This window comes from Tupaia chinensis, unplaced genomic scaffold, assembly GCF_000334495.1.
Source record: "Tupaia chinensis unplaced genomic scaffold, TupChi_1.0 Scaffold143836_2, whole genome shotgun sequence".
NCBI classification, from domain to species: Eukaryota; Metazoa; Chordata; class Mammalia; order Scandentia; family Tupaiidae; genus Tupaia; species Tupaia belangeri.
Window position 1 is genome coordinate 430,517 of NW_006203687.1, and position 19,065 is coordinate 449,581.

The window sequence follows — 19,065 nt, forward strand, 5'->3', positions numbered from 1 at the left end:
GACGCTTCTGGGCCCCTGGGCCCCTGGCCGAGTCTTACAGCAACCCACCAGCTTTAAGAGATAAAAAGGGAAGGGGAAGTTGCCTGAGGGCTAATATACTGGTCTCAGAAGTTTTCTTCCTTTTTAAAGATTTTTTTTTTTTTTTTTTGGCCATAGGGCATGTGGCACTTTCCAGAGAAACCGCAGAGTCAAACAGTGAGAGGGAAAGTGAGAGATCACCCTCCAGGGGGAATGGCCACTCGGAAATCCCTTCTCTTCCATTCTTCTCTTGGGATTTTGGACACACACGCACATGTGCCTGGTATGATTTTCAAGCCATCAGATCTGGGACTTGAACCGCAGTTGGCTGCATGGGAGTTCAGTGTCTTAACCACTGCACCATCTGCCGGCCCCCAGAAGTTTTTCAAAATGGCTGTATCTCTGGACATAATAACTATTTATTGTTACGGTAATCAGAAGAAGTCCACTTGCACTACAGTGCAAACTGTTCACTTTAACAGGATGTAATAATAGAAACTTCTTCAACTGTGCATTTGAGAAAATGGCAATGGATTCGATTGAGATGGCCTCTTACATTCAGCCATTAAAATCATCAATAAAAGTGAGACATTATTGGAGCTAGCGGGTGCCCTGGTGGTTAAGGTGCTGGGCTCCCACGTGGCCAATTATCCTTGGAGTTCCGTACCTGGTGGCTTGAAAATCACGTTAGGTGCACGTGTGTGCATGCTCCAGATCTTGGGAGGAGAATGGAGAAGGGATTGTGGCATGGCCATCCCGCTGAAGGGTGATTTCCCCCTCTCCCTCTCCCTCTCTGTTTCTCTTGTGAGCACATGAGCCCTATGACAAAAATCTAAAAGAAGAAGAAAGACGTTATTTCACATATAAAAAGATTGGAGGGAAATGTGTTCAAATGTTACCAAGGGTTTCCTAAGGGGGTGCTGTTTCTCGCTGTGGCTCCATGTCTGATTTTTCCAATTTTTTTTCACTATTGGCAAATATAGAGAAACTAGATCTTCTGGGAGTGATAGGCTTTGTTCACATTTGCATGGTTTTATGTGAGAACTGCAAGAAATTAATAGGAGCATGTGGGCTGCGGTTGCCCAGCCCGCGCCCCCCCCCCATCCTTAGAGACAGGAAGAGGAAATGGAGGAAGCCCTCACCAGGGACCCCATGGCTCATTACCCAGCTCCCAGGCAGCCTTCACTGGTTTACGGACTTCATCGCACACCCCAGGGGCCACCCTGCAGCACCTGGAGGAAATTCTTCAGGACGAAAAGCCATAAATTTGTGTTCGCCTTGAAACCGCACTGCAGGGATATACTCAGAAGAGCACATACCAGAGAGAGGTCACAGCTCCCGAGAGGGTGTCTGCTCCTTGTCCAGAGAGGCAAGGATTCCGAGCCTGGGAAGGCCACTGCATCTTAGTGCTCCTAACCTGGGGCCCCACAGGTTTAGGGTACCTTGAGGGGGAGGTTTCGGTCTATTTTTAATATTACCTTCAAAAAAAGTTGTACTATTCCTAAATTTTCTATTCCCCCAAAAAGGCTATAATCCCACATAATTTTGTTTCTTTGCTTTTTCCCTGGAGATATAGACAAATTCAGTGTAACACTTTTAAAATCCTAAAAGGAAAAAAAGAACCACCATCCATGTCCACTTTGGGGAATGGAACCACCACAGCAATGAGCACATTATTCTCCCCCGCCCCTTGCAGATGAGAAAACTATGGTTTTAGCAAGACTTAGCAAGGAATGATCCCGGGTCACACGGGTCGGGTCAGCACTGGTGTCCTGGCTTCTCCAGCAAGGGTCCCCACTATTCCACAATGCACAGCCTGTCTTAAATTCTACCTGAAGATACGTAAAAAGCAAGAAAGATTTGAGAAGCCATTTGGTTTGCCTATAATTGATGAGAAACAATCATTCCTCTTGCTGAAACAGTGCAATTCTGTGGCGAGCATTCATTCGTGGCTTTTGCTCATTCGTCTGAAACTGAATGTCCCCCGCAGTGGCTCCTTCACCCGAGCGAGGCAGGGCTGCAAATGAACTCAGTAAGTTCAGAACAGGTTCAGACTGTTTCGGCCAACAAATTCCTTTATCCTATTTGGTCTTTGTAATGCTTTTCTTTCATTTATAAAAACAAAACCTGCCTTGGTGAGAATCCAAAGAAGAAGAAAAAAAGAGAAGAGGTTTGCTGAGAATCCACGTACTGCAGAGCAACAGTTCACTCTGTACGTGGCCCTGTTCGTGCTAGGGGGGGTCGCTGTTACGCGTCTGCGTACGTGGAGCCAGGGGCGTGGGTTCCATCTGCCCAGTGAAAGGGTACCGTACCTGCTTCAGAACCGGAACCCAGCCAAGAGTTTCACTATCTTAGGGCAACTGGCTCTCCCATGGGGACCCTCGTAAAAGGAAGTGGACGGCGCTTCTTGACCTCTTGAGATCTTTTCCTAAGGACTGCTTGGCAGTCCCATCTCCTGGCCCCCAAGAAAGACTGGCTTCATCTGGACAGGAGGATGCCCCACTGAACAGGGCAGGAAGCAGGAAACGGCCTCTTCTACGTGAAGCCCGGGATTGCCTGCAGGGGTGGAAGGGTCTGCGGTTGCTGTGGCTTGATGTGCAAAGTTCCTCCGGGATCTTTTTTCTTGTTGTTACCCAGAATCATTTTTCCTTTTTGAACCTGACATACATAAACTTGCCCATAACCGATTTAATAGGTGGAATATTATGATACCACTCTGATTTAAGGACATCCAGGAAGTTTTCTTGGCATTACTATAAGGTTTAGAAAGACGGGCAGTCATCTATGAACACCACATTCCCACAAACAAAACAACAAAAACCCACCAAAAAGCAATTTTGCTTTTTCTTATCTATTCTTCACTGTGAGGTAACTTTTTTTCCTCCTCCAGTAAATCCCATAAGTTATCTGTTTCTTTACAAGTTTGTATTAACTTAAAAATTCTGTGGTGGGGCCCATAGGTGGTACGGTGCTTAAGGCTCTGGACTCCCACATGGTCGACTGTGGTTTGAATCCCAGACCTGGCAGCTTGCTTTCTCACTTTCTTGCTCTCTCTGGTGAGCATGGGTTCCCTATAGCAAATTAAAATAAATAATTCTTAAAAAAAACTTCTGTAGTGACAGCTTCACAAACATCACCTAGACTTTTCTATAGTTTGAGAATTGCTAGAACAAAAAATATCTGGGGAAACCGAAAATTTCCTTCGGTACTTTAAAAAGCAAATTTAGTGTCTCTTCAGAAGAATTCCAAATAAACTACAATAGTATTGGTTTCAACATTCTCTCTCTAGAGACATAATGCTATGTCTTCTTAAGATTCATTACTCCTTTGTAACATTGATCATTAAACTATTTTGATCTAAACTTTGGGGATATTTGATACACTACTGTATTCCCATTACGTGAACAAAGAAAGTGAAGTTCACAGAGAGGGAGTGATTTCCTAGAGACCCGGAGCTAGCTGGGGGCTAGCTCTAAATCTGACTTTTGACATTACCAATATTCCTTTCGTGGCCCAGAAGAGATTATTTCCAATTGAGATCTTACGCACTATCAGCCTTCATCCATCTAGTGCAGAAATCCCTAGTGCCCAACAACCCCTATCAAACCTGCCCAGCTTATTATACACCTCCAGGCAACGAGGCCACCGTCTCTCAAGAACATTCTGGAACAATTTAATGAACATAAGATTTTGAAAAAAAACTCTGACTCTATGATCAGTAGCTTTAAAAAACAATTTGATAGTTCTGTGAAAAAAAAAATCCAAGAATAATGATTGAAGATGATGCTTACAACAATAAGTTCATACAGCAACACTTACCTCCTCAAGGGCCCCCTAATCGAGGGCAATTTTGTTTGTTTCTCTGGTGTTCCGCAAACGAACACCTGGAGTTAAGCGGTGCCACCCCCAATAGTTGCTGAAGGCACATTTTCTGCGTCCCCCTTTTGCACTAATACCTCCCTCATTGGTGGGTCCCCTGACCAATCTATCTTCTATATTGGGTTCGCAATGAATTGGAAACTCTAGAAAGTACTGCCAGAGCCCCTGGGCACCCCACATCTCTGACACACAGCCCGGACAATGGTTGGCAAGAAAGTGAAGGCAACATGACATGTGAAGCCCATCAGGCCCTGAACCTTGGTAGAAACCACTCCTACTGGTACGCCGGTGATGGCCTGTGAGAAATCCATGTGTTGGTGCCATGGCCTGGACAGATGTCAGAGGTCCCTGATGGAAGGCTGACCTCCTCTGCAGAACCAGGTTCTGGAGACCCGCAGACCTGATGTCCCCCTCACCTTGGTTCTCTGGTACCCTGTGGTCTTTTCCTCAAAGTGCACTGTATCTATTTCCCAATCACCTTCGCAGAAACCAGATTTTCCCTCCCCCCGGCTTGCCTTTAGAGCAGATGCTCGCATGGAACACAACGGTGATGGGGGAGGACCCTTTCCCCACAGGACTTTCCAGGATCGTATCATCTGGCCACAGTTCTTATGAGAAGGAATCAGAGAATCTAGGTATCAATGCCAGCACACTGTCATACTCTCAAGTAGTCTGAAAATCCCCAAACAAAATTAAACCTGAAACGGACATAAAACCAATCCGATCAGAAGAAGGCAATTTGTAGCAGATTATAGACTGTTTACACACCACTTACAAGAAAGTCCCCAGATAGTGAAGATGCCTTGGAACATGGAGGGCTGTGGAGAGCACTGATCACCGGCTGCTGTCACATCTTAGTGACCACATTTTAGTGGTCCCTATGAGCCATCCACACACAGCCCCCTCCACAAGGCGACCAGCTTCAAAGCACAAAACACATCTGCTTTAAAGCGCACGCCAACCATTCAAGCAGCCACCTGAAAGAAAAGGGCAGGAAGAAAGCAGCGTGCGCGGAGGGCTGAGTACCTAGGTCGAGGATCCAGTACTTGCAGGGGCCCGGCTGCCCGCCGCTGCAGTAGGCTGGGCCGACAGACGACAGAGGGTCCAGCGTGCCGACTGGCTTAATTCCGTTGGGCATGCCGAGTGGAGCCGGTTTGAGGCTAGAGGTTCAGAACCCTGGCCCTCTTGCTCCGTACACTCAGTAGCAAAATCGAGAAAGGTTGGACACTCAGACACAGGCTAGACTGGCGACAGGGACAGGCACTCAGGCAAGGACTGATCAGCATCCACACGCCAGCCAGCCAGCCAGCCAGCCAGCCAGCCAGCCAGTGGAGAGCTCCCCTCCCTCTGCTGCTCCCAGAGCTGCTGCAGTGGGTTTCCCAAGCAGGACTCTCCAGGCTGGTGGATTACATTCTACCACACTGACTCTAATTGGAGCTCAAGGAAATTCTTCAGGCACCCTGGGAACCAGATGTCTCTCCTCTCCTGCAATTTCCTGGCTCAGTGCAATGTAAGTGACAGGGGCCCTCCCCTCCCCAGGCTTTCTGAGTGGCTCGGGCTTTGTGTGCATCTGGGGGAGGCCCTCCCTGAGACATGCAGCAGACAAAGGGCCCTCCTGAAGCGACTTGATAGGAAAAAAACCCAAAAAACGCCATGTGGTCTAATAGCCAATGGGTGACATCACCATGCTACAACGGCACTCCTAGTTTATTAAAAACATGCCTCCATTCTTCCTCACAGGAAGCAGCCATACAAGCAAAAATAAATAAACGGACATACGATGACTGTAAAGGCATTTTTACTACAGCGTCTCTCACAAGTTCATTTCACTCTTTTTTGGAAATTGGATATTTTCTTTGGCCTCCATAAATTCTTCCCCTCAACTTGAAAGTTTCCATATGTTCCCTCCCTTGTATCCCACAGTACAACTGTCCAAGAACATCCAACATCCACCGTGGAGGAAGGGGGCCTACCTTTCGGCCGCTATGTAAGCGTGGGCATCTCCTGCTCCTCACAAATTCAAGCAGCGCACGGTGCTGTGACAGCCCAGCTCCTGCTTTCAGGAGGCAGCCTAGAGGATTCTCTGCACAGCTGGAGCTGTAGCAGGACCTTTAGTCACTTATACAGCTCTCGAGGAGGTATTATCTGCAAAAGCCTATATTTGCCTTAACAAAATCATGTACTATTTTCTGGAGTTCTTTATATTCATATATGATTCTTCATGTATATATACACACACACACACACACATCTTCTTATATTTGCTTTATCTAACAGACAGTAAAAGAATTACATTTTGGTCCCTTTCTCCTACACCCCTGCATTTGCTGCAAAGTAAATTTTAAAAATTCTTACATGAGGGCCAGCGGGAGGTATGGAGGTGGAGGCTCTGGACCCCACATGGCTGGCTGCATGGTCCAAGTCCTAGACCTGGTGACTTGGTAATCATGCCAGGTGTCTGTGCATGCCCAAAATCCTAAGAGGAGAATGGAGGAGAAGGGATTATGGCGTGGCCATTCCCTCTCCCTGACTCTGTGTGTGTGTGTGTGTGTACGTGTGTGTGTGTGTGTGGAGGGGGTGTGTGGTTTCTCTCTGCCTCTGTCGAGCATATACACCCTACAGCAAAAACTAAAATCTTTTTAAAGAACGACTTACATTGCTTATTATTATTGTTGTTGTTAATTTGACCAGAGAAAGGGAAAGTGAGAAAGCAAGCCACCAGGTCTGGGACTCGAATTGCGGTCGGCTATGTGGGAGTCCAGTGCCTTAACCATCATACCACCTGCCACCCTCCCTCTGCAAAGAAATCTTAAACAAAAGAAGTGTGAAGACAGCAGTGACTTCTAACTTGAGTTTATGACAACCAGCCACTAGCACAAACAAGATGATATAACCAGGACAGAGCGCACGGTCTCACGTACTGCGGTCCTTCTCAAACGCAAACTGCTTCCGGTGGGGTCTGGCACTCACGGGTCCATATTGGGCTTTAGATTCTTCTTAAAAGACCAAAAGCATAGCAAAAGGTTCTTTTTTTTTACAAATGGTCCCATGATAAATCCAGATGGTGTACTTATGCCAGGACCAAGGTGCAGGGGCAGGACTAAGCACAGAGCGCTTTTCAGGCAAGAAAAGAAAACTTTATTACCAAATACATGACCTCCTCTTTCACTGGCCAAAAAAAAGAGAGCACTGAAAATTATGACCTAAAGGAAATTGAGTTAATTGACATTCTAAGGTTTCATTTACTACAACCTTTTTAAATAGTTTTCCTTGTCCCTTTCCAAAAATAGACAGCCAAGCAAGGGCCATTCATTAAAAAAACTAAAAAAGGGCTGTCAGGAAAATGAATTACTTTATGTGTAATATCAGTTCATATGAAAGAGGGAGAGAATGAAGCTTAAAAACGAATAAAATAATTTTAGCTAAAGACGTATGAGAAATTTCCCCAGTGCCTGATCTCTTCAAATTTCACGTTCACATCTGTGAGCTGGGGCACCGCAGGGCCAGGGAGTCAAGGGACAGGAAGTTTGTTCTCATCCCTCCTTCCTTCTGTTCAGGGAAACGTGAGCCTGCAGAGCTTTTCCCAGGGAACATGGCACTTGATACAGTAAGTAAGGATAGAAATAAGTATTCATTAAGGGTACCGGAGGACCCTCCCTGCAGAGGCGACAACCTAATCCACTCGACTGGGAAACACGGAGCCCACAGAAACGCTGAAGTTATTAGTAAATGAAAGGGCTGAGACAAGAGGTAAGGTGAAGGAAAGGGAGAAAGTTCAGACGATGGCGAAAGCTACCGGAAATACATCTTCAATCCCAAGGCTGATTTCCACCACAGTGGTATGCCCAATAGTGCGTTCTAGGAAACTAAACATAATTTCTGTTCAGGAGAAAAAGACCAGGGCTTAGTAACCTCAACAGTCCGTGGGAAGAAAAGGTTGGTGGAAACCATGACCGTGAGTGTGGGAAGGAGAAGGAGGTGAGGAGAGACGTGGGAGGCTACAGTTAACGTGAGCGAGTTTTAAAAGAAGCGTCAACATGAAGTGGCCAGAGAGGAAATCAGAACTTACTGAGAGGCCTGAGAATGGTAAGATGAGGTTAAGGCTTGGTGTCTATTGACTATCTGCAGTGTGAGAACATTATCAAGTAAGGAAAGGCGGTCAGGAAATGATGCTAAGAGTCTACATTTTAAGGACCCACGACCTAGGAAAGGTGTGGAAGAGTCAGATCAATTCAGAACACAGGGAGATGAATTCTGCAGACAGACAACAGAGGTGAAACTGGCTACGTGGGCTAGGTTAACAACAAACATTTTGGGCACTGGGCAGAAGAGATGATACGTAATGATAAAATGAAAAGCAGAGATTGTGAAGGAAAACAAGACATTCTGGCTTTGTTTTTTTGGGGTATTTTTAATTTTCTTTTGACAGCTTGATGGCTAGACATGTAATTTAAAATGATGCAAACATCCTCTAAGACAATGCTTTAAGGACACAAGAGGACAAGGTAAGGGAGACTGAGCAGAGATAAATATATGATAGCTATGATTATTAAGAAAATCAGTGTTGGCCCTTGGAATCGTGTTATATTTCACATCCCATCCCCAATAAATAATTAAAATCAACCTGGATAAAAGGAATTATGGGATAAATGATGTCTCCCTAAATTCACATACTCAATTTCTAATTTCTGATACTTCCAAATGTGGCTGCATTTGGAAGGGGGATCTTTACATTGAGGCAACATTACCCACTATGACTGATGTCCTAACCGGGTGGGGAGATGAGGACGCACACACGAGGAAACTGAGAGAATGAGAAGGTTACCAAAAAACAAGTCGGCAAAATCGTAGATTTTTGTTAGAAAACACACACATACAAATCAAGAATCTATGAGTACAGATACCTATGATGTACTCAAAAGCTATACTAAGAGAGTCACAAACCATTCTCTCTCTACCTCCTGTTAGAATAGGGGCAAAATGGCAGTAGCCAATCTCAATCTCATAGATGAAATGCTTGAGAATTTCATGCATTTTTATTGGTTGAAAAGAGACACATTTCGGTCATGGTCAAAGTCAGTGCCGGGAACCAGCAGTTAGCGTAATGGCTATGTCGCTGGACTCCCACGTAGTCGACCGCGGTTCGTGTCCCGGACGCGGTGGCTTAAAACTCACGCCGGGCGCGTGTGCGTGCGTGCCCAAGAGCCCGAGAGGAGAATGGAGGAGAAGGGATTGTGGCGTGACCATCTCCCCTGGGGGGTGATTTCTCGCTTTCTGTCTCTATGTCTCTCTCTGTCTGGCGAGCGCACGCGCCCTACAGTGAAAATCTCTCAAAAAAAAAAAAAAAAGTCAGTGCCAAAACAATTCAACTGTCATGTAACTTCCTCTTGTGATAGTTAATCTTCCACATTTAAAATTCTGCATGTGAACACTCAAGTGCCTGTTATCCATCTCTTGGATAAGATATGAGGCAGGTCATTTTTGCCAAAGGAGGTCTCAAAGCGAAAGCAGTAAAACAGAGTAATATATAAATGGTGCTTCTTAAATGAGGACTAGAAATATACTTAAGAAAAGCTAAAATTAAGAAAAGCTGGGGGGGGGCAAGTTGTGTGGTGGATAAGGGTGCTCGATTCCCACATGGCTGATCACAGCTCAGGTCTGGACCTGGTGGCTTGCTTTCTCACTTTCTCTCTCTTGCTCTGTCACTCTGGTCAAATTTAAATAAATAAAGTTGGATAAAATAATTATTAAAAAAAAAAAAAGGTAAAAGCCAAAGGACCTGAAGTTTACCTATTGATTTATTTTTTGGAAGAAGAAACATAGAAACATTATCTTCATATGTAGGCACTTAGTGTAGGATGAAGAGAGTCCCCAAAATTTAAAAGATCCTATGTATAAAAAAATATCAGCAGTTCAATGCTGGGATTAGATCTTGAATGAAAGTCCCAGCCATAGTGGACTACAGTAGTGCACCTCTGAAGGACCCAGGAGCCATGTGGGAGACCCAGGTTCACGTCCCAGGTCAACCTGGGCACATCCACACACCTGTGACCCTGGCCTGCTATGAGGCTGGGGGAGGATCATGGCATGGTGAGACCTTGGCAATGGCACCTGCCTGCTTGTCTGCCTGACTCATTCATGGAAGACCTTATACACATTAAAAAAATGATTTGAATGACGTAACTATTAGGAATAGTATCCAAAATTCCCTCTGAACATTAGTAGTCTTTTCTTGAGACTTGAGCACATTATCAAGAATACTGGTGAATTTCTGGCCTTCTCCCTTCGAGTTGGTCCTCAAGCCCCGATTACTCAAAGGTGTGCGCGGTCCTGCACTGCGCGGGAGGGCAGGCCTCTGCGCTGGTGCCAGCCTGCTTCGCTCCAGCGGCGATTCTGGACTGCTTTCCCTCACTGCCCCTGCCTCCGCTTTCTTCCCTGTGCGTTTCCGTTCTGCACAATATGCCCACAGTGCTGGCCTCAAGCACAGCTGTGCCCCCGAGACGGGGTCTCTCAGGTTCCACGCACAAAGATACTCCTGTTTGGAGGAAGTTTTCTCGGGTTTCTTTCCCCGCAGATAATGCCTCCTGCTCGGGAGGGAAGGGATGACGACACCCTGCTCTGAGGCCTCCATTCAGCACCGGAGTTCCTGCTGCTCTGGACAGGGGCACGGGCCACAAAAGCACCTTTTATCGAGGCAGCCATACACTTCACTCCAGTGCCAAAACTCCGATAGGCTCCTTTTCATTGCTTTATTTACTATCTTCTCACAAACTATGTGGGTTTTTCTCTTTAACGAGCATTCAAATACTCCCTTTTTACATCTCCCTCTAACTCCCTATGTGACATTCTCTGTTTGCACCAGCGTTGTGGATTATTTGCAGAACGGCAATATGAGATGGCAACCTCACAAACCGTGTCCTGAAAATCATTGGGACAGCAGTGTTGAAAAAGAATTAGAGTTAATGGAGCCATCCCGGCAGCGGTGGGTGCTTCCACTGTCCTGATTCTGGTAAACATCCGAGGGTGGGATGTAGGTCACGAATACACGGGAGGGTGACGGGGGCCTAACCGGGAGTTTAATTCCCTTAAGGGAGACCAGGTAGCGAACTTTGACCTGGGGAAGGGGGGCAGGGCAGGGCTACGGCCAATCACCTTTTACTCCAGGGTGCGAAGTGATCAAGGAAAACGCATCGACTTTGTGACTGGTTTTCCACTCATTCGCCCACCCACAAACCCAAGAGAGTGAAGTTCTGTGATTAATGGGGGGGGAATGGAAGGCGAGAGGTCAAAAGAGAAGGGAAGACACTCAGATGGTTTCTCTGGACAGTGGGAGGCATCTGGAATTATATCATACAACTCAGCCGTCAAGATGACAGTTCTGATCCTTGTTATTGAGAAGGACATTGAAGGAGCATGGCTTCTCAGGGATGCACAAAGCCATGGGTGTGAACAGTCTCAACTGTGGTGACCTTTGAACAGGAGTGTCTAGAATTAGCTCTTTCTCTAGTGGTATCCTTGCCTTGGGCATATGAGTTCGTCTCTAGGGGCTCCAGCTCCCTCTCTAGATCAGAGGTTCCTCCTACCTTCTATGGAGAGAGGTATGCACCATGTAACGTTAAGAACATGAGCCTTAACACTTGACAGCTGTCTGCAAAATCTGATTTGAATCCATCCGTCTATACCCAGAGCTGTGCAGCTACTCCTAACCAGCATGTGCAGACACACACACAGCCCTCGGGGCAGGGTACTTTGAGGATGAACCCTAGAGCAAAGTGGCACCTCACGTTGCCACCATTCCTCCCTGGTACCACTGTTGATTTTCTAAGGCCCCGACGGCTGCATTTTTATGGGAATTACCTTCCCCAAAATTCACATGGAAGTTCTGATTCCCAGTATCTTGGAATGGGACTGTACTGGAAATAAAGTCTTTAAAGAGATTACAGGAAAACAATGCTCTCAGGGTGGTCCTAATCCAGTGTGACCAGTGTGCCTGTAAGAGGAGGACATCTGGACACACAGAAGCCCCAGGCAAGCTCTCAGAGGGCCAATCTTGCTAAGAGGCAGCAGGAGGATGGGATCTGCAAGCCTAGGACACAGGCCTCAGAGTGAACAGCCCTGATGGCTTCTTGAGCTCGAGCTTCGGGCTTCCAGAACCATGAGAGAATGCCTTCCTGTTTAAGCTGCAGTCTCTGGGATTCTGCTGTGGCAGCCTGGTTGATGAAAACATCCTTCTCCCATTGATGATAACCTGCTCCATAATCCTGGACAGAAATGGGGTCATTATTTTTGAGACTGTAGGAAACAATTCTATAATGGAGAACAGAGCTTTGGTGTTCTTCCCTTCTGGTAAATTCTAAGTCCTACAGACTCATGAGAAGGGGGAGAAAAGGATGTGATTGAATCCACAGGGATACATTTCTTGAAAATTATAATAAAAAAGAATCTAAGAGCTTCCACACAGTGCAGCCACGGCAAATGGGCCTGTTTACTGCCCTCCACACACTAGAAAGGCCCTTCGAATAATAACCCCTCACGTCCCAACCCTCACACAGTCAACAATGGGAAATGACCACTGTCTGAAGGACTCCAGCCACCACAGGTCAGACCACAGCACACAGCTCAGAACCTGACCGACTCAGAGGGCTCCAGCTGACTCCACACAGGACACCCGAATGGGCAGCCAGGGCCCCGAGCTTAGAAGAGCTGGCTGTGGGGTGAGAGAGAGATCAAAGCTGGCCTCCTTCCCCCTGGACTGACCTCAAGCTCTCTACTCACACTCTGTCCCCTCCAAGATCCTTCAATGGTGTCAGCAATGAAGACAGGAACTTACGACTTTGGAGGGTATTCTAAATTGTGTTTTTCAAAATTCACAGCCAAATGAAGAGTTAGTGAGAGATAAACCACCTAGAAGTCAGATTATACAGAGACTTTAAAGCCCTGTAAAAGCCGCCGGACAGCACGGGCTCATGAATGTGTTTCCTATAGGTGACAATGCAGCTTGAATTTCTAGGCAATTTGGAGTGAACAGAGGCCAAGCAGTGGCAACACAAAGCTATTTTTGTACAGGATGTACCGAGTGAAGAGAAGTTACTTGTTCTTTGGATACCACCGGGGCTCACTCTTAACTGGAGGACTCCGAATTTAGACCCCTTTGACTAAATCTAAAAGGAAAATGCAAAAATTTAGGTGAAACAGTAATTACACAAATATTTCACTGAATGCACCTGGGACCAGCAGTTAGCGTAATGGCTATGTTGCTGGACTCCCATGTAGTAGACCGCAGCTTGAGTCCCGGACCTGGTGACTTAAACTCATGCCGGGTGCCTGTGTGTGCATAACCGAGATCCCGAGGGGAGAATGGAGGAGAAGGGACTGCGTTGTGGCCATCCCCCTGGGGGATGATTTCTCACTTTCTGTCTCTCTACCTCTCTCTTTCGTTCTGGCCAGTGCAAGTGCCCTATGGCAAAAATCTCTCAAAAAAAAAAAAAAATTAACTCACTGGATGTACCTATACAAAGTGTTGTGAGAAGATGTCCAACAAAGTCTTACCTCAGGCAAGTCACATGGAGATTTCATTTCTATGACTAATTTTAAGGAGTTAGTTATACAATTGAAGGGGACAACTCTTTGTGAAGTGGGTTAAATGGAACTGGAGAACTCAAGAGTTCAGTACAGCTCAAATGTCATGCATGTATTGAAATGAAAAAAAAAAAACCCAAGATATAAAAGCAAACATTTATGTGTATGTGTATGTGTATTTACATATAAAATATGTATTAGCACATTTTATTGCGATTTTTACTGATGTAGCCAATTTATGATTTACGCGACTCTTCTGCAAAAGCTTGTGGTGATGTATTGCTCAAGAGAAGCTAGATCCCACATGGTGACAGAGGTTTGAATCCCTGGTCCGGCCAGCCTGAAACATGCCAAGCAAGCCAGGATCCAACAGACATGCAGGAAGGGGATTGTGGTGTGACCAGCCCCGTGGAGGGTGCTTTGTCTCCTCTCTCAAGTGTGCACACAAATCCTATTATGAATCAAGAACAAATAAATAAAACAGTAACTTAACAAGCCTTCAAATTAGTTTTTTCCTCTTCTTTAGGAAAAAGACGTTCTCAATGCAGGGGCAGGGAGTGTCTCTGAAAGTGCATGCAAAGTCTTGTACCTATGTCTGTTTATCTGGGACGAGGGACCCAGCTTCCCTCTGACCCGCTGAGGGACACAGGACTCCAAGACTTTCAAGGCAGCTTCAGAATCAGCCCAAACCATTTAAGGTATTTTCTTTTTCCTTGCATTTCCAGCTCAGCTGCGGAGATCTACAGTCGAGTCTATCAACATTCTGTTTCTGGGAAAGTTAACTTGACGAACACAATATTCCGCTCCTCACTATTCTACCACTCCCCTAAACACCGCGTCCTGGCCACTTACAGCCAGAGTGGGAAGGTGGTTTCTCTCATTGTTTATGACTCTGCTATACATATAATTTCATGATGATCTAATATGGATAGCATCAATACCTGCTCATGCGTTGTTCCTGTTTTAATAAACACTTTAATGTAAAGCTGGAACATGAAAATGCCTCTGACATGAAGCACTCAACAGTAATGGCCCTCTTGTGTGGCTCCATAATTATACGCTGCACAGAAAGTGTTCCTTAATCACAGGTCTCAGAGGGATCCTTTAGTCTTTGATACAGTGCTCGGGAGAGGGAGCATGTCTTTGTTTTGAATTCTTGGTGTAACTCTGTGTTCCTCCGTCTTTCTTCCCACAGGGATTTAGATTAGCAGCTGCTCAAACAGAATAAAACTGCTCTTTTCAAAGCTAATTAAAAAAAACATATAGATCTTCCATTATATATATTTTTGAGACTGTGTGGGCAGATACCGGTTTGAAATACCCTACGCATTAGTGCACCTAGGGTGTCTTTTCTGTTAACAGTGGCAATTTGGCATGAGGCAAAGGTCTAAATACAGTAGAATCGCATATTCAACTCAACCTTTTAATGCCACTGAAGCCTTCTAAATGCCCTGCATTTTTCGAAAACGTATTAGGTCATTTAAAAGTTTCAGTTTCACTTAGATTCACCTTGGGGAGAGGCTGTCTGATGACCTGGGAAATGCTCCCCACCACATGGCCTGGGGCACATCTGGGAAGTGCTGGTGGCCTCAGCCTGGTGAGCCTGTGTTTGGTCACAGACTTCTAGAGAGGCAGGGAAGCACCTCGCTTCTCAAAGCTGGTGCTTTTGTGGGCGGCAGAAGTGGGGAGCTTGTTAGGACAGGCGATTTCTGTGTTAGCACCTTGAGTGTGTCCTTGTGTGAGTGTGTTCTTGTGTGAGTATCCTTGTGTGAGCGCACTGTGTGTCTGTGTGTGTGTGTCCTTGTGCAAGTGTGTTCTTGTGCGAGCGTGCTGTGTGTGTTCTTGGGTGTGTGTCCTTGGGTGTCTTTGTGTGAGCGTGCTGTGTGTGCCTGTCCTTGTGTGTGTGTGACTTTGTGAGTGAGTGTGTCCTTGCTGGAGTGGTTGCTCCCAGGATGCAGAAGCCTGAGAAGCCGAGTACGTGGTTCGAACCATCCTCATGTCACAGCAGCACCAGAAAAGGACGTGGGCCTGGCTTCTATGGCTCAGCCAGGACTGACCATGCCTCGTTTCAGACTACAGGGTGGACACCTCTGTCCTGTGCACCTGCTCAGGTAGGAGCAGATGAGGCTGCAGCCCTGGAGAAAATGTCGGACTTCATCTCCAAGCAGAGAGGCACTGCAGAGTCACCTGAGGCTGGTGATGTGATGACGCTGTCCTGGGAACTGGAGAAGTGGCTTCGATGGTGGGAGGCAAGTCTTTGGCAACTGATTGTGTTCTGAGGAGGGAAACAGCCTGGCCGATCCTCCATGCCGGGGGGGCAGCTGCAAGTCTGGCCACGAGGCCTGGGCTTCCTGAAAGTGCACACACCTGGCACCTTCTGATTGCTCCCTTTCATTACCAACCTCTGTTCAGTCCAGCCACCTGGTCTCAGCTACATGCCAGAGGGACAGAAGTGACATAGGAGTCAACGGGAGAGACCTGGCCCCCATCCCAGAGCTGGGAAGGGAGTGGCAGCCGTGGTGGCAGTGGCAGCAATGGTGGTAGGGGACACCAGCAAGCAGGCTGAGCCTCCACCTCACAGGGCCCAGACGCTGAGGCCAGGAAAACAGCCCCAGAGGGAAGAAAACGGGCTTCTAAGCACTGTAATTTAAGCCTTGATGGACACACACCAATCTTATGTTCATACGTGGCTAAGCCAGTGGTTATCCACGAGAACCACATTGGAGTGCTAACCTCCAGGCCTGGGGCAGGGGCTCGCTTACTCATTCAGTCGTTTTCAGATTACAGGTGACTCTGAGGTAAGCCCTGGCATAGATAGTGGGTCAGTTTCTCTGAATGTTCAGTAATGGCCCCAGTGAATAATATATATACAAAGTTATTACCGTACAGTTAAAAAACAAACACCCCCTCCCCCAGAACTTGACAAACAGGGCTACCAACGAATGAGACTTTTTGCCCCATTAACTTCTTTGCTCAGAGGGGGCTGTCAGTGAGGACTCTTCAGTTTAGGCCTCCCTCTGACCCAGTCCAGCGGTCCTTTCCTCAGCTTATCCCTGCCTGTCAGCGCTAGCCTACCGGGAGGGGCTTAGCCTCCCTGCATCCACACTGCTGGGTGAGCCTGGGCGCTCCATCCTTTGTCTACTGCATGGTGAGTTTAGCCCCTATCTGCAACCGTTATTCCAATTAAAATCTGCTCTAAAGGAGTCTTCATGAGTTCTTTTATACGTGGGGACTTCAAGAAGTTTGCAGGAAAATGGAATTAAGGCATAAGTTTATTTAGGAGCAAAAACAAAACAAAACAATAAAACAAAGGACATCCATGCAGTGTTTTCATAATATAAGAACCTCTCATGGATCCTTGTGGTCTTCAGTGGCTGGTGGAGTTTATTAGGCAGAGCTGTCTTTTTAAGGTTGGCCTGATGTTAGCCCTTGTGCTTGAAATATTTGCTGACTAGGGATCAGCAGATGGTGCAATGGTTATGCAACTGGATTCCCATGCAGTCAACCACAGTTAGAGTCCCAGACCAGGTGACTTAAAACTCATGCCGGGCGCGCACACGCGTGTGTGTGTGTGTGTGTGTCCACAATCCCGTGATGAATAGAGGAGAGGGGAATGCTGTACCCTGGGGAGTGATTTCTCACTTTCTGTCTCTCTCTTTGGTGAGCATATGCACCTCATAGCAAAAACCTCTTTTAAAAAAATATTGAAAAATTTTATCTGATTTTATTTATTATTTATTATTTTGACCAGAGAGAGAGAGAGGGAGGAAAAGTAAGAAAGCAAGCCTCCAGTCCGGGATCCAAACTGTGATCGACCTGAAGGGTGTTTGGTGCCTTAACCACCACGCCACCTGCCAGCCCCCAAAAAGAAATATTTGCTGACTAAACCAACATCTATTGTGGTCTTGTCTCACCTTTAAGACTCACTGGATGCATTAATTTTTTTCCTTTAAGAATTTTCATTTTTTATTTATTTGGTGGGATGGAACAGGGAGTTGTCAGGTAGGGGTAAGTGTTAAAAAACAATCTCTGGGGATGAGCAGTTAGTGTAATGGCTATGTTGCTGGACTCCCATGTAGTCGACCACGGTTCGAGTCCTGGACCTGGTGGCTTAAACTCATGCAGGGCACATGTGCGTGCGTGCCCAAGATCCCGAGAGGAGAATGGAGGAGAAAGGATGGTGGTGTGGCTATCCCCCCCCCGGGGGTGATTTCTCACTTTCTATCTCTTTCTCTTTCTGGCGAGTGCACGTGCCCTATAGCAAAAAAAAAAAAAAAAAAAAAAAAACTCTCAAAATAAAAACCAAACCAATCTCTGTTAACAGAAGTATCACATCAAGGGGGGGAGGATGTGTGTACAAGTGTGAACATGTGTGCTTGTGTACTTGTGTGCACACACAAATGAGATGCGAGGCCTTGTTAGACATGTTAGGAAACTGACCACTGGATAATCATTCAACAATTTAAGCAAGAATGTAGAGTGAGCAACTTTGTGTGTGCGTGGTTTTTCGCTTTTTTTTTTTCTTTAAGGTTTTTACTGTAGGGCACATGTGCTTGCAGGAGAGAGACAGAGAGACAGTGAGAGGGAAAGTGAAAAATCACCTCCCTGGGGGGATGGCCACATCATAATCCCTTCTCCTCTATTCTCCTGGGATTTTGGGCACGCATGCACATGTGTCCAGTGTGATTTTCAAGCCACCAGGTCTGGGAATCGAACTGTGGTCAGCCATGTGGAAGTTCAGCAACTCAGCCGCCATGCCACCTGCTGGCCCCTCAGATTTGTGTTTCATATGCAATGAGAGAGGGCAAGAAGTGAAGTTGGGAGGTCAGGTGGCAAGAGGCAATGGTGGGGATGGAGAAAAGAGAACACACTTAAAAATATGACACTGAGATAAAACTAACAAAACAGAGTGAACCCCCCCAAAATTAAAAATATAATTACCATATGTCTTAAGTCTATTCCTGGTCCTCTTGATGAAACACCTTAAACTGGGAAATTTATAAGCAACAGAAACTTACTGCTCATATTCTGGAGGCTGCAAAGTTCGAGAACACGCTATCAGCAGATTTGGTGTGTGGGGAGTGTCTGTCCCTCAAGCTGGCCCCTTTTGTGGCCTCCTGGAGGGAGGACAAATGGGCTCATATTCTGGCATATTTTTAAGGGCACTGCCCTTATGCCCAAATCACCTCTGACAGGCACCACCTCCTAATATCGACACCATGCAGGGGGGTAACATTTCAACACATGAATTTCCAAAGGACATGAAGATTTGGACTACAGGGGACCAGCAGTTAGCATAATGGCTATGTTGCTGGACTCCCATGTAGTTGACCGCGGTTCGAGTCCCGGACTCGGTGGCTTAAACTCACGCCGGGTGCGGGCCCAAGATCCTGAGAGGAGAATGGAGGAGAAGGGATTGCGGCGTGGCCATCCCCCCGGGGGGTGATTTCTCGCTTTCTGTCTCTCTGTCTCTCTCTGTCTGTCTGGCGAGGGAACTTGGTAGCTTGGGCTTGAAATCATTGGTAAGATGGTCAAGTGGAGAAGTCAAAATAGGGTGGTGGACGAGAAAATTGGGAGAGCTTGGAGGGA

The 19,065-nt window shown here is 46.5% G+C and overlaps 1 protein-coding gene across 1 annotated transcript in view; it reads right to left on the minus strand.

The window, feature by feature from the left end:
- TRIO (trio Rho guanine nucleotide exchange factor) overlaps positions 1–19,065 on the minus strand; it is a 298,566-nt gene that overhangs the window by 64,212 nt on the left and 215,289 nt on the right. Inside the window, exon 36 of the mRNA XM_027767024.1 lies at positions 4,924–5,064. Coding sequence (XP_027622825.1) covers positions 4,924–5,064 — 141 coding nt within the window. The remainder of the gene's footprint in view (positions 1–4,923; positions 5,065–19,065) is intronic.